Source organism: Sphaerodactylus townsendi, linkage group LG11, assembly GCF_021028975.2.
Source record: "Sphaerodactylus townsendi isolate TG3544 linkage group LG11, MPM_Stown_v2.3, whole genome shotgun sequence".
In the NCBI taxonomy this organism is placed as follows: Eukaryota; Metazoa; Chordata; class Lepidosauria; order Squamata; family Sphaerodactylidae; genus Sphaerodactylus; species Sphaerodactylus townsendi.
In genome coordinates, this window is record NC_059435.1 from 78,885,772 (window position 1) to 78,901,017 (window position 15,246).

At 51.7% G+C, this 15,246-nt stretch overlaps 1 protein-coding gene across 2 annotated transcripts in view; it reads right to left on the reverse strand.

Annotated features, from left to right (window-relative positions):
• Nucleotides 1-3,150: 3,150 nt before the first annotated feature.
• The window catches only part of SUSD2 (sushi domain containing 2), a 43,201-nt gene continuing 31,105 nt past the window's right edge, over nt 3,151-15,246 (reverse strand). For both annotated transcript variants that reach the window (XM_048510409.1, XM_048510410.1), the window contains 5 exons: nt 11,611-11,769; nt 10,174-10,422; nt 8,715-8,987; nt 6,599-6,781; nt 3,151-3,462 (listed from right to left, as the gene is read on the reverse strand). In XM_048510409.1, the coding sequence (XP_048366366.1) occupies nt 3,386-3,462; nt 6,599-6,781; nt 8,715-8,987; nt 10,174-10,422; nt 11,611-11,769 (941 nt within the window). In that variant the 3' untranslated portion in view covers nt 3,151-3,385. The remainder of the gene's footprint in view (nt 3,463-6,598; nt 6,782-8,714; nt 8,988-10,173; nt 10,423-11,610; nt 11,770-15,246) is intronic.

Consider the following 15,246-nt stretch of genomic DNA (forward strand, 5'->3'; position numbering starts at 1 on the left):
CGCTGCTGGGGCGGGGCGAGGGGCAGTTTCCATGCGTTCTCATGTGGCAGTCCACAGGGAATGGCTCCCGTGGCCGCAATATCCTCGATGCCAATAAGATCTCCTTGTGCAGATGCCACAGAAGAAGGCCTTTGACCACTTATTGTGCTGCCTCCAGCCGGAGGGTAGTGTTTGGGGGTGAAAATGACGGTTCTTTCCCTCTTATGCAAGCAGCACAAAAGCATGTTGAAGGCAGGTGGATTCGCACACCATCCAAAGTGTGACGTGAACTAGCACCACTTTACCATGTATGCCCCCCCACACACAATGGTTTGGAGGAGCAGTAGAATAAATAGGGCTTAAACTAGAACAACGAACATCACCATCTCTTCGTGTCATTTGGGCGCCACACTGCAGAGAAGGAGGCCCGTGCGGAGGCCAGGATGAACTCTCCAGGGGTGTGTCAACTGGGTCTTTTTGGTCATTAGGCAAGGAAGTGTGGAGGTGGGAGGTGGGGCGGGCACCTGGGCTGTGGGCTGTGTGGGGCAGGAGCTGCTGGATATCTTAAATAGTGGAAGGGGCCTCCCTGGAACCAAAACCAGGTGCATGAAGGGGGGGAGGGTTTGAGCAGGAAGACTTTCTGGAGCAGCTGGCGAAGCTTTGGTTCCCCTTTTCTCCCTCGGCATCACAATGGCTGCAGCAGCTGCTGCCTCTGTGGGCGCTGGGCAGGGCATGGCTGGGCACAATCCTGGCATGGAAAACTGCTGAGGAGGAGAAGGATCTGAGCCACTGACTGCCAGTAGCCCCTCCTGTAGAGCAGCAGTTCTCTGCCAGTGATGGGTCACCAGAGGATTCAGAATTAGTCCAAGCGGGATGCAGAGTTTTTGTAACAGTTGCTAAGAGCATTTCCCCCCACCTGCAGCCACAACGTACCATCTCCTTCTAGCCCTACTTTGTATGGGTTTTGTAGCAGTGGCCTTCTGGCATGCTGGTGGCAACCTGGTCACATGATGTCTCTCCTGATTTGCCCACCCCCGCACGGTTCCTCTTGCCCACCAGCAAGGAGGTTTCATGGGCTGCATCCTGCTAAACTTCCTGCCATTGATTCCCTGGTTTGCTTTGGCCTTTCCCCTTTCTGCAGTCTACAATTATAATACACAAAATTATACTCCACAGTATTATTACAGTTTCGGCTACTAATGGAATTACAGATTTTTGTTTGTTTTGAAGTCATCAAGTTTCTTCTCAGCAATGCTATTGCGGTTATTTATTTCCTTAAACTGGTGAAATATAATAGCGTAATGCTTGCAAGTACGTAGATGTCATTCTCAGGAAAAGTCGGCTTTCTGGTCCTATCATGGTGGGACATCCAAGTTCTTGGACACAGCTGCTAATGTCTGAAAGGCATCGTGGAGGCAGTAAACCGTGCTTCTGATGTAGCAGGCAAGCCCCAGGGAAGAATGGTCACTCCTAACTGGTAGCAAATGCAGTCTTAACCCTAACCCTCCCATCCCTCCACACCTTTCTCCCTTTGGCACACCTTTGCTGAGAGGGGGTGACCACACAGACCGAGGCCCCCACAACGCATGAGCAGAGATGCCGTGGCCTTGCTTGCCCTGACGTGCAAAACCCAGCCTCTTCGATCTTCTGCAGTCAGCAAGAGAAATGTCATTTGATTACTACAAGAACCACCTTAAATGCTGGGCTTTTCAGTGTGAGGGGTGTAGATCTTTGCTACTCATGGAGGCAAAATCTAGCCAGTCCCTGGTCTGAAGGAAGAGCTTCCAGGCCAGAGAGACAGAGGAAGAGTGAGAGGCAGGGTTGTAAATGCCCATTGAGAGGGCTTGACTTTCTGGACACCTGGCATTACGGACCCTACATGTCAACACTGCCGTTCTCGCTCCAGCCATGGCCATTTAAGTGTACGGTCCAGTCAAGTGTTTATTACTCGAATGGTAGGCATGACTCCCCCGACATCAAGAGCCACAGGCACTGTGCCCTAATCTTGTTCCTTTTGGGGTGGGTTTGTATCCCCATAACTCTCCCCAATTCTTCCCACAGCACCCAAGTCCCTCCCTTTTGCACCTGTCTTTGCACTCGCCTTTGGGATTGTGTCCCCTGCCCACTTGACCCGGCTCTGCTCCATAAAGTCAGCTGCCTTGAACCCCATAAGAAAGAGGTTGAGCCCCAGCACTGCCCGGGGGGCCCTTTCCTCCAGCCTCGGGCAAAGGGTCTGGCAGCAGCTGCGCTCCACCAGCCCTTTCCCAAGGCGAATAGGTCCTGAGTTGGGCCATAGCTACGCATCCCTTCCTGACAACACGGCACAGAGAGAGGGGGGGGGGGGGCTGCGCTTCTGCCTCTGGAAGATCTTGTTGGGAGCTGGAAACTGTCCCCCCCTCTTCCTTTCTCTGTGCAGCCCCTGGGAGCACAGGGGAAAGCCTCCTGTCCTGAGCCCTGGCTGGAGTGAGTGCAGAAGGAGGCTCCGGCTTGGAGGAAGAAGAGCTTTGCCCTTCCTCCTGCCCACGTCCAGAGCACAGTCAGCCCTGAGGAGCAGGGAGGCCTCGGCCTCTGTGCCTTGTTTTCCCACCTTCCAGCACGGTTGGCCACTGGGTGAATCGGGGGGAGATCTGACCCAGCAGGGCATTCCCTGCATTCACCAGAGTGGCGGGTTAGAAGTTGAATCCAAAGGGGTGGGAGGGTGGGAAGCAACAATAGAGAGCGGGGGGGGGGGGGCTTACATCAAAATAGTTGTGAGAATCTAATGTGTGGTGAGGGCCTTCGTTTCCCAGAATTCCTGAGGTGTTCGGGGGCTTTCAGCCTCAGACCCTCCTCTGCATGTTTGAATCATAGCTCAGCTCCTTTGTGTGAGTGTGCTGAATGGAGCCATCGGAGACAAGCATCCCTCCTTAGGACTCATCTCCTCATTCCTAGTAGAAAGCCTATTTCTCGTTCATCACAGGCGGAGCCCGGCGTGCCCGCAGGCCAGGCCTCAGTGAGGGGCCGGGTCGCCCTTGGGTGCTGCAGAGAGAGGGAGGGGGAGGACTGCCCGGGGCTCCCCTTTGTGGTCACCTGGCAGTCTTCATTCACCCAGAAAGGTCTTTGTTTGCAGAACAGTCTGCTGCAGCTAAAACACACTTTGATCCGTAGCAACAAAAACAGCCAAGAGTTCAGTGACATCTTAAAGACAGAAGCCTTTTACTGCAGCATGAATCTCCCAGACTGGAGCAGGTTTTATCAGAGGAATAAAACGGAAGCAGGGTGACTGAGTGGGTCAGCTGACAGGCTTCCTCTGTGTTGCCCCTTCTGAAACCGAGGTTTGGCAGCCAAACTGTATTCTCAAAAGGACTTATTCCATGGCTCCAGAGAGGCAAACAATACCTCTCGTACTCTTCGTGTGATGGTAAGGTTAGAAAATGCAGCACACCAGACTCCCGAGGCCAAGGAGTCCAAGAAGGGCGCCCAAGGCGGGCTGTTGCCTGGCTCCTGCAAAGGGAAAAGGAGAGGGGAAAGTCAGCAGAGTCTGCCTCTGTCTGCTTCACAGCCTGCATTGCTGGGGGTGAGAGGCTGGCCAATGGGATCCCACAAGCTGGACTGTGGTTGGCAGCTTGCAGCTTGGAGGGAGCAGGATTTGCAGGTTTGGGTAGAACCACAGAGTTGGAAGGGGCCAGACAAGCCAGCCTAGAGCATCCCTGGCAAGTCTTCATTGAATCATAGAACTGGAAAGGACCTCCAGGGTGAGCTGGTCCATCTGATTGATCTTGAAAGAAAAGCAATGGTGGAAAACGCCACAAAGTATAGGATTAATGATCACAAACCAGAAAAGATGGTTTCTTGCCATTCTACTTATATAGCTGATTAGTATACTTTTAAAATAAGAATATACATCATTTATAAGCTAGCCAAGTTTGGAACTGGTCCAAGGGAGACCGGCTGGAGGCAGCCGCCCACCTGTGCTGCTGTGGAGTTTCATGACGAAAGAATGTAAAGATAATAAGTACATTCAACACCTCTTACCTAGCATAATAAAATATAATTATCACTTAATAACGAACACAAGCAGCAAATTATACAAATGAAAAATAGGCACGTGCTCATACTGGGGAACAAACTGCTCCACAAAATCAGTGTGAGCATAAATACTCGGCCGTCGGGGTCACTGAAGAGTTGGGCGGTCTGATCAAAGCCAAGACGGCTGACCCTGAGATAAGGGGTGGGGAACAAGGGAAGCAACTTAACAGGAAAATGTGGCACTACGGGGTACTTTCAGCTGCCTTAATATTGGCTGATCAAACATGTGCTCCAGTCATGCTGTAGAGAGAAGGTTTCTTGATCTCATGGAAGATGGCACGTTTGTATAGTTTGTGAAGAAATGGTTTGTGTGTGTTCAGCACTGGCACAGAAACGTTCAAGATCAGACTGCACCTAATGTGGAATGGTCCTGTCCACATCTATATCTAGACCACTTGAGATAGCTGTGCTTGTTCAGGGCCAGCGTCTCGTTGCTGTGGGCAAATGGCCAAGAGTGGACTGTCTCCCTCCCTCCCTGTGCAAGGCTGGGCTGGGCGCCACGTCTGTCTCACCTCGCGTGGGGCTTGGCTTGGCGCCACCCTTTGCCTTACCCCATGTGGAACTTGGCAAGGGCCCACTCTTGCTTTCCCTTGTGAGGGGCCCATGTGAAGTTAGGCTGGTGGGGATGTGTAAGTGGCCAAGGTCACTCGGAGAGTTTCCAGGGCAGAATAGGGATGCAAGATTTAGTCAGCTACTGGGATCCACCACAGCTGCCAACAGCCAAGGTAGGAAAGAGCATGCACAGAGTACACAATTTTAATTGGGGAAAATTTAAAACTCCCAGTGTATTTTTTCAAATTCAGATTTTTCTGCAAGCCTGGGGGTGGGGGTGGGGGTGATCACCTAACTTTGCAGAAAAGTCTGCTTAACACAAGTGTGCCCCAATCTGCAGATTCATAGCAGAATCCCAAGCAGGGTGATGGTGGCGTAAAAGTGCTGTCGAGATGGCATAACCCTGCTGCTGGCACTGATGCAAGGGGCAGCTGGGCCTGTGCAGGGCACGAATACCAGCGCCGGGGCACAGTGTGGGAGGGGGGTGGTCTTCCATCCCCTGACGAGCAGGGGGAGCAGCTGGAGGGGCGGCTTGAGTGGCTGCAGGGCAGCTCGTGGGTGGATTGCTGGACGGAGAGTCACTGTGTCGAGGGCCTCTGGCCGCCTTGAGGCTTTGCTCGCCACGCCTGGGTGCTGCAAAGGGGCAGGCGCAGATGAAGGGGCTGTTGGACAGCCTGCCCCGTTCTCTGCAGGTCCCTGGGGTGGATGGCCCCACCTCACAGTGGCAGCTCCACCCCTGCCTGTCCAGAGGGGTTGCCTTCTTCACCAGCAGGCCTTTCCTCAAGGCCCGGAGGTCACCACTGACACCCTTCCAGTGGGCCTCCGCCCCTCTGCAGTCCTCCAGCGATGGGCCGGCCTCCTGGCCCCGGGGGGCCACTCCCCCTCTGTGGAGGCATGGGCTGAATCTGCCCTCCTTTGCTGAACCGGGCCCTTCCACCTCCCTGGCTGGGTTCTGCCATCTTGCTCATCCTTCATTTCTCTACCCCTGCGCTGGATGTTTGTGTATCTGTCAATCGTGGCCACAGCCAGTGGGGGGATCCAGCAGGATCGCACCACTTCGGCAGAAACGGTTGTGAAAATGGTGCTTGTAAACAATCAGTTGTTAAATGATTTGAATTCCCAGCACTGGCCACAGCCCCGCCCCCTCCCCGCCTGCGCTCCTGCGCCACCGTCGGCTCTTTTCTTTCCCTCCGAGGGCTGGGCACAGAGCAGCACACTGTTTAGGAGGCTGTTCAGCTGCACCCCTGCCCCACCGTCCCCAGCCACAGTGCAGGTACCCCCTCCCCACATATCTGCACATGGGGGCCATGCTTGAGAAACAGCTGTGTGTGTGATGATGATGATGATGATGATTCAGGATGCTGCAAAGTGAAAAGTTCCAGGAGGATCTTTCTGCATTTGGTGGGTGGCTAACAACATGGCAAAGGATGTTCCGTGCTGGCCGGCAGCCAGAGATGTCCAATGGAACCCCAAAGGCCTTTGATGGGGGTGAAAAGGGGGCTGGTGGCTCAGGAGGAGCCTTTGCTTTGCCCACCGCTTTAATTCCTGGCACCTCCAGTGAAAGGGTGGAGGGGAAAGCCCCAGCCCAGCCCGAGACCCTGGAGAGCCCCCGCCTGAATAGACAGGACTGGCTGGGTGGATCACTGGTCTGATTCAGGTGGGGGCAGAGGCATGTGCTTCACGGGGGGGGGGGGCAGAGGCCCCCCGGAAAAGCCACCACAGGCATCCAGAGTCCAAAGGAGTCTTCCCTCTTTCCCTGCAGCCGGCTGTTCTGCCCTGCCCAGCCAACTGTGTTCAGTCAATTAACCCAACTCCTACAGCACTCCATGCGGACCACTTGTATGTCGGCCTCCATTCCCTCCCCCTTTCTGTTATCATATTTGGAATTCAAAGAGCACGTTTGTGTGGCATCGAGGGTTCCCAGTGGCACTTAGCACAGGATCTTTTGCTGACGTGCCCAGAGTGGTGGGGCAGCAGAACGAGTGGCAGAGCGCCTCACCTGTGCCTGGCAAGCAAACGGTCTGAGCCCCTGACCACTTCCCGTTGCTCTGGCACGTCCTTTCTGCTGCTCCGGTGAGGATGTAGTCAGGCTGGCAACCGAATCGGATGACTGAGCCTGCTAAATAGTTTGTGCTGTTTTTCGTGCCTTTTGCGGGGACTGCCAGCCAATCACAGGAAACCACTGAAAGAGGAGAAAGAAAACTGTGTTTTGGTCAAGACGCTTGTGACTCAAGAGGGCAGGAGAAGTTGTTGTGAACAATCCTGTTCCCCCCTTCCTGGGAACTGAGGATCACAACTGAGGAGGATCACAACTGAGGAGCAGCAGTGGCGTAGGACGTTAAGAGCTCGTGTATCTAATCTGGAGGAACCGGGTTTGATTCCCAGCTCTGCCACCTGAGCTGTGGAGCCTTATCTGGGGAATTCAGATTAGCCTGGGCACTCCCACACACGCCAGCTGGGTGACCTTGGGCTAGTCACAGCTTCTCGGAGCTCTCTCAGCCCCACCCACCTCGCAGGGTGTTTGTTGTGAGGGGGGAAGGGCAAGGAGATTGTAAACCTCTTTGAGTCTCCTGCAGGAGAGAAAGGGGGGATATAAATCCAAACTCCTCCTCCTCCTCCTCCTCTTTTGAGACCTGACTGCCTAGATGGGCTAGTGGGGCAAATCTGCAGCACCCACCATTGGTCAGCTTCGCAAGGGGAGGAGCCTCAGAACGGAGCTCAGGACTGCTGACCACAACCCTCTCCAGTCGCTCTGCAGCTGGGGCGGCCCTGGCACCACTCGCCAACCTGGACTTCAGCCGGGGCCACAAGAGGGCTCCTACTCACACAATTGCTGACGGGCCTCAGCACACCCAATATTGATTTTAACCCACAATGTCAGAAATAATGGCAGAGGGACTCTGTGTGCAGCCCCTGAGTGCCCCAGGGACTACTAGCCTCGTGACGGCAGCGGGGCACGGTCCTTATGCTGCCCCCTCCCTTCTCAGCAACGGGGCTCTCAGAAGGGAAGACTCTCTGACAGCTCAGAAGCCACGTCAACCAGGTGCCTGTCCCAGCTCCGACTCTGCAAAGCCAGTCCTGAGGGGAGGCCACGTGCCCGGGGCTTTGACATGATCCCTGGCATTGCTGGAGAGAACGGAGCAGCCCCTAGCGCAGTGGTCTGCAACCCACGGCTCCGGAGCCGCATGCGGCTCTTTCAGCCTTATACTGCGGCTCCGAGTGGCCTGGAGGTGGGAGGGCAGCGTGGGCGTGTCCCTCCAAGCCCTCCAGAGCAGCGTTGGAAGGAAAGGTGAGTGGAGGGGCCGAACCGAAGGCGGCTCCATGTGTGGGGGCGCCGCTTTTTATGTCTCCTCCACTCACCTCTCCTTCCAGCGCTACTCTGGAGGGCTTGGAGGGACACGCCCATGCTGCCCTCCGACCCCAACTGTCTGCTCCGTCGGGCAGAGGAGGTTTCCTTGCCTGGTGTTGCTGCCTCCTGCAGCGCGAGAGGTGGCGGCACCGGGCAGGCCGCAGATGCCACCCCCCTCTCTGCCCCATGGAGCAGGTGGGCAGAGGGGGTTTCCCTGCCCAGCCCCACTGCCTCCCGCAGTGCGAGAGGTGGCGGCACCGGGCAGGCTGCAGCCGCCATCCCCCCTCAACCCCACGGAGCATGCGGCTGCCTGCTCCGTCGGGCAGAGGGGGTTTCCCTGCCCGGCACCTCCGCCTCCCAGCTCTGGAAGGAAAGGTGAGTGGAGGGGCCGAACTGGAGGTGCTCTGTGCGGAGCCGCCTCTCTGGCTCGGTAGATCTTCGGGGCCCAGGAAAACGGGCCTAAATGGCTCCTTGGTTGGTAAAGGTTGCCGACCCCTGCTCTAGCGCCTTGGTGAGTGGCCTAGCCAGCACTAACCATTGGGGTCCTCTTCCCAGTGAGGATCTCCTGGGCCTGGGAAAAGGGCTCCTTCTCTTGAGATTGTCTTGCCAGGTTTCTCAAGGGCCAACTGATCGCAGCCACCAAAGAGATTTTCTCTGTTCTGTTTCCTCTGCTCAGTACCTCTGTCGGAAGACTTTCTCCTCGAACACTCCCCGCCCCTCCTGGAAACCTTCTGTGACTCCGCAGTCAGTCGGGGGCTCCACTCACCGGGCTGCAGATCCTCCTTCAGGCGCTTGTAGTTCTGATGCGACCGTTTAGTGCTGTTTCCCACACGAAGGTCTCTGGTCGACAGGACGTCAAACCTGCAGAAAGGGTCCGACTGGCAGAGCAAGGCCGCCTCCTTTCCCAGGGGGTCTGTTGGGTCCTCGGGGGGAGAAAACACCGGCACAAAGGAGGCATTGTGCTTTGGGCCATAGAAGAAGTTGTGCAACAAGTATGGTGTGTCATATGTAAAAAGTGACGTTGTGTTGCTAACAGCCCCTGCAAAAAAAAGAAAAGAGGACTGGTGACTCCAAAGGAGAGCGGTGGGCGTGGTGTGGGGGAGCACCAGAGAGCTCCAAAGGCACCATTTCCTGTTTGTACCCCTGCTTGTATTCACAGAGGCATAAGTGTGCAGAGATTGCTCCCTGAGGACCACAAATATGACTCTCAGAACTTTATTTAAGATATACGTAGCCCTGCCTTTCTCCTGCCATTGTCAGAATATTCTTGTAAATATACAAGAAATAATGACCTTCAAAATTCCATAAGAACAACACATCACAAAACATTTATTGAGCACTTCCAAATGAAGATGTAGCAGAAATCAACCAACCAACCAACCAACCAGCCAGCCAGGATGGGTCCACCTGCCCCTGAGAGAAGAGCAGCCCGAAAGATGCCAGAGCAGGAACATCATTCCGTGTTTCCCCGAAAATAAGACAGTGTCCCAAAGATGTGCCACGTCTTATTTTCAGGGGATGCCTTATTTTTCCGCTCCACAGCTGCATGCTCTGGTCGACGGGCGTGCTTCCAAACAAAAACTTTGTTACGTCTTACTTTCAGGGGATGCTTTATATTTAGCACTTCAGCAAAACCTCTACTACGTCTTATTCTCAGAGAATGTCTTATTTTCGGGGAAACAGGGTAGGAGTAAAATGTCCTTTTGCCAGCTGAAGCCTCTGCTGTCTGAGTCAGCGGAAACTAATGCAACCTTCCGCCTTCCTAGACAGCTGAGTGTGCGCAGAGAGGGATTTTTAGAGGAAGGTAAGGGGGTGGGCTGTGCAGGGGCCACAGGGAGGCCTCTTCTGCTTTTGGTGAGAATGACACAACTACTGAGCTAAGGCACTGCAGTCACCGCGTCTTGCTTTGTTTCAGGGTTCAGAAATTCTGGGAATTCATAGGCAGACCCACTTTGTGGCATGGAAGAAGAGGGCATGTGAGAGACAGAACTGACACAGGTATGGGGCTGAAGCCGGTGACAGTCACCTTCCTGGATGTGCATCTCCTCAGAACAAAGATTTCCTGCTTCCCTGCAAGGCTGCATGTTTGGGGGAAATAGAGTGGTGGCCCCTTGTTGAATCAGGAAGTCACTCCAAACCTCCGTGCTGGTCTCTTTGCACTTCTCCTCAGACACCTGTTGCTGTGTGGGAGCAAGAAGACGTTAGCAGGCCTGGTTCTCACTCACAATCTGCTCCAAAGGCCAACAGCTGCTCAGGGGGGCTGCTGCTGGGAAGGACTGTTCCATTGCGAAGGGTGAAATCATCCTGCGGGTTGTCATTCATGACTCCAAAGAGGCCCTGCGTATGATTCAGGAACCTCTCTGGCAGCAAAAGGGTCATGCTCAGCAGCTGTCCACTTCCTTTCACTTCTACTCCTACTCCAGAGGAGAACATCACTGTAGCACTCATCCCAGGGACAGCATAGAGGAAGAGACCTGTGACAGAGAGCAGAATCATGCGGGGCAGAATTATGGGGCATGCAATAAAACATATCACTATTACAATTCCCCCTCCAAGCTGTTCCAACGATAATGGACATTGAAGAGTTTTCCATTTTCTCTTCCAAAATGCAAATAGGTGCTGTTGGCCACACTTAATTTAAAACTATGACTGATTTTTGTAACGCTCCTCAATAGTCAAAGTTAAATTTTAAAAATTGTTTTACATAATAACCAGTTGGGAGGTTTCTTTGCTTTAGATAACCTATCCGGCTGTCCAATCACAACTTCCGGCAAGAATTCTAGCTAAGCTCTATAAGCTTCGGGGATAGGGTGGTATATTAAATCAGATAAACAAACAAACAAACAAACAAACAAACAAACAAACAAACAAGCAAGCAAGCAAGCAAGCAAGCAAGCAAGCAAGCAAGCAAGCAAGCAAGCAAGCAAGCAAGCAAGCAAGCAAGCAAGCAAGCAAGCAAGCAAGCAAGCAAGCCTGTGCCGAACGAAGGGCCACTACCAGCGCCTCCATTTCTGAAGCTTTAACTGATATACCGAACTGGCTGTCATTGGGCTGCGGCTGCTGAGGATCAGTCGAAAGCAGCCAGGCCGAATGGAGATATCCCAGAACTACAACTGAGCTCCTCCAGTCACTGGATGTTACTGTCCTCATATTTGCATACTAGTAACATGTGCATACTGAGAGCCAATGTGGTGTAGTGGTTAAGAACGGCAGACTCTAATCTGGAGAACTGGGTTCAATTCCCCTCTCCTCCACATGAAGCCTGCTGGGTGACTGGGGGCCAGCCAGAGTTCTCTTGAAACTCCCTCAGCCCCATCTACCTCCCTAGGTGTGGGGAGGGGAAGGAAAGGCGATTGTGATTTGCTTTGGGGTGCTTAAAGGTAGAGGAAAACAGAGTATTAAAAACCAACTCTTCTTCTAGATGATATCTGGTTGATTTTCACCATGGGGTGATTTTTACCCAAGACCACTCAGACAGCTTGCCTAGTGGTCCAAGAGGGCTTTGAGGTGGCCCCTTCTGCACCCGAGCCCCAGACTCTTTCCTCTGGCCCCACAGGTAGTCCTGCTAGGCTTAAGCTTCTTTACTCGCTCTGTGTTGCTGCCGTTTTGCTTCTGCAGCTTTTGCTGATCTATTTGCGGCTGCCGCCTTTCGCCTGCTTTACCTTTTGGGTCCATCCATGTTTGCTCGGAGAAGTTGAGAGCCTTGTGGTTCAACAGCACCTCCAGCTGGCTGGAATGGTCAGGAATCCGCATCTCAACCACATCTGAGTTGTTCTCCTGCACAGCAACAGCAGAGAAGCCGGTCACTTTGAACTGTATCCCTACAAGACATTCACAAAGACCACTGTAGCTCATACTTTTCTCAATGGTTTCTGTCACTTCACTGATTTTTAATCCTTAAGAGCAGTGGTGTAGTGGCCACAGGGTGGGGGTGCGCAATGCCCTGGGCATGCCCCGGTGCAGGGGCATGGTGGAAGTGTTCCTTGGGTGTTCCGGCGCAGGGTGGGGGTGGGTGCTGCTGCAGCAGGAACACAGGGCATGCGCATATCCTGGGCTCAGTTTCCCCTCGCTCCGCCCCTGCTTAGGAGAGCCCGTCCTTTTATCCCACAACAGCTGTCTGCTTTGGAGTCTTGCTGAGATAGTTTGTCAGAAGCCTTTTGAAAGTCCAAGTGTATAATGTCTACCAGGTCATTCCTATCTACACATTTGTTCAGTTTCCCAAAGAACTCCAAAAGGTTGGTGAGGCAGGACTGCATTTTGCAAAAGTCAGGCTGTTTTTCCCTCAACAGGCTTTGCTCCTCTGAGTGCCTCATAATTCCCTATTTGTTCACCGTTTCTACTAATTTGACAGGCACAGACGTTAGGCTAATTGCCGTGTAATCTCCTGGTTTCCCTCTGGAACCTCTTTAAAAAAACCCAGTGTCACATTTGTTACTCTCCAGTTTTCTGGTACAGCAGCTGAATTTAGTGATGGGCTACATTTCCAGGTTCGTAGATCAAGTGTCTCACGTCTCTTGGGGGTGTGCTAGCAGGACGTGGAGACTTATTGGTTTTAATGTTCCCAGGAGGCCTAAAATCTCATCTCTCTTTTTCTTTCCTTTCTTCCAAGTTCCTTTGATCTAATGATCTACAGCAGCCTTTCTTTAAGGAAAATATGGTGGAGAGATACTTGGCCAATATAATCCTTGGGTCTCCATCCACAAACAAATAGGGGACTATGTTATCTTTACTGCAGTAAAAGGTGATTTAGTTAAAATAGGGGCAATCCATAAACTGTGATGCAAAGTTATAGAGAGGGCATTCCAATATCATATGGGATAGAGAATCAACCTTTTCCAAATCACGTTAGCAAAGCCCGTCTGAATATCATAGGTTACGTTATCCCCCGTGTAAGACTGCTGAAGGGGCAGGATTCAGGCCCCTCCCACAGGGCCAATAAATGCGGGCTAATCTCTGTATAAAACCCGTGCGGGGGGAGAAATTCACATGGATCCTGCTCCTGAGTCCACTCTGCGCTTCCCACCCACCCCCAACCCAGGTTTTTCAAGAATTGCACTATCTGTGATTCTTTTGTTTTAATGTCGATTGCAGTCACGAATGTTACTTGGCCACACTTCCTTCCCCCCCCCCCCAATCCCTGCATGGCTAATTATTGACTAGCATTTCTTTTACCTTCTGTTCCATTCATTTGGACAGACTTTCTAGTTTTAAAAGAAGCCTCTTAATATTTTATAGTATCCCTAACTTGTGTTGTTAACTGTAGAAGCATTATTTTCGCTTGGCCGTAGCTTTCCTCAGCTAGAGAACGCATTTTACCTGGGCTCCACTTAGGCCCCTTCCGCACATGCAGAATAACACACTTTCAATCCACTGTCACAATTGTTTGCAAGTGGATTTTGCTATTCTGGACAGCTGCAAAGTGCATTGGAAGTGGATTGAATGTGCATTGTTCTGCGTGTGCGGAAGGGGCCATAGTGTGGTTTTAAATAGCTTCCAAATAGCTTCCAAGCATCCTGTTGGGATCTGACTCTTGTGTGTTTTCCTTTAAGCCTTCTTTTAACTATTCCTCTCATTTTTGTGAAGCTATTTCTTTTGAAATCTGATGTTACAGATAATGGGTAGTTGGCCAAAGGCCTGCTGCCCCGACTGCCCTATCATTCTCCCCCATCCCACACTCTACCAATTCAAATGTTAGCCTGGGAGCTCTTCAGAAAAAGAAACTGTCCCATTGTTCAGCTGCCAAGTGCCATATGCACTGGTTGTGCTTCAGTGACAGCTGTCACCACGGATGTCACAAACGCTGTCTAATACACACCTGTGAAATCTGCATTTTTGCACCTGAAAGCACACCCAAACACAACAGCCCTTCTGCTGACTACTTCCAGAGACATACAGTGGGTGGCTCCCATGCCAGCAAGTGAGTGATAATTCTGCACACGCCATTCTCTGTGTTACTTAGAAAGCCCTGAAATATCAGGGACTCAGTTTCTGCTTCACGGCCAAGTTCCATGTGGCCTCCTGGCTCTGCCTCAGGGCTCCCCACTCACCTCACCCGCTGCCACAGCTGCCCAACCAGCGGTTTTCTGCACAGGGGACTGGGTGGCCCAAGAACCACCCAGTCATGTCTCCAGACATTCAGGCTACAGCTGTGTAATGTTTGGAAATGGCTACGCTGATTGCAAAATAACTATCTTTATGCTATCTTTATGCTATTCATCGCCAAAACATTCTCAATTAAAAAAAAAACTTCAAAGCATAACAAATAAATGTCTGCACAATTGCTGTCAGTTTTGTTGACTTCTCTGGTATGCAGCTGTTAAGGTCCAAGTGGGATGAGGCCACACCCAACCGTTCCCTCAAGCACACCCTGTAGTATAGCATCACAAATAATCATAGCATCAAAGCATCAATAATCACAGCATCACAAATAAGCAACATAAGTAACTGTGATGGAATTGTGCTGTAGATCTAGCAGCATCACACATGCATGTTAAAAGGGTCTTTGATCTCTGAATGGGGAAACTAAATGGCCATGGAAATTTACCCAGGACAGGGTTCTTTCCCTTCCAATGACTCCAGGCCAACTGAGTTCTCAAAGATTTATTGAAAAACAGAAATAAAAGAAATAAAACATAAATGCAGTTACAGAGATTGCTCAGCTGTATACATTCTTATGGTTCTGTTGAGACCTCCCACCAAGAGGTGCTCCTCTTAGCTTAGCCCATGATAGAAGTCTTTGTCCTTTTAGACTCCAAGACTAACTTGCCATGCGGTTACCCAAAGCCTTTGAAGTGCCTTATTTGGGCATCTTCCTGTCCTGGGTAAATTTCCATGGCCTTTTGGTTTCCCCATTCAGAGATCAAAGACCCTTTTAACATGCATGTGTGATGCTGCTAGATCTACAGAACAATACCATCACAGTAACAACAGGTGGCAACATCCCCCTTCTGTTCCCAGAACTACAAAAACATACTGACCCAAGACTAAACCCTCTAAACAATTTACAACAGCGTTAGTACAATGAAACCTAACCTAGTGACTAACCTAAAATACAACATCAAGTCATTAAACTAAGCCTAACTCATAACCAATCTATACCTAACATTAACTCTACAGAAAACTTTGGCAATACAACAACTCACTACCTAAAATATTAAACATCATAATGGGAGGAAAAACAATACCATCTAACTAACCTATCTTAGCACTAACCTCCCCAGGAACCACCCGGGAACTAAATAAATCAGTCAATTTAGGTGACCCCAGACTTCAGGAGGCACCAGAAAGGAGAACAGGAC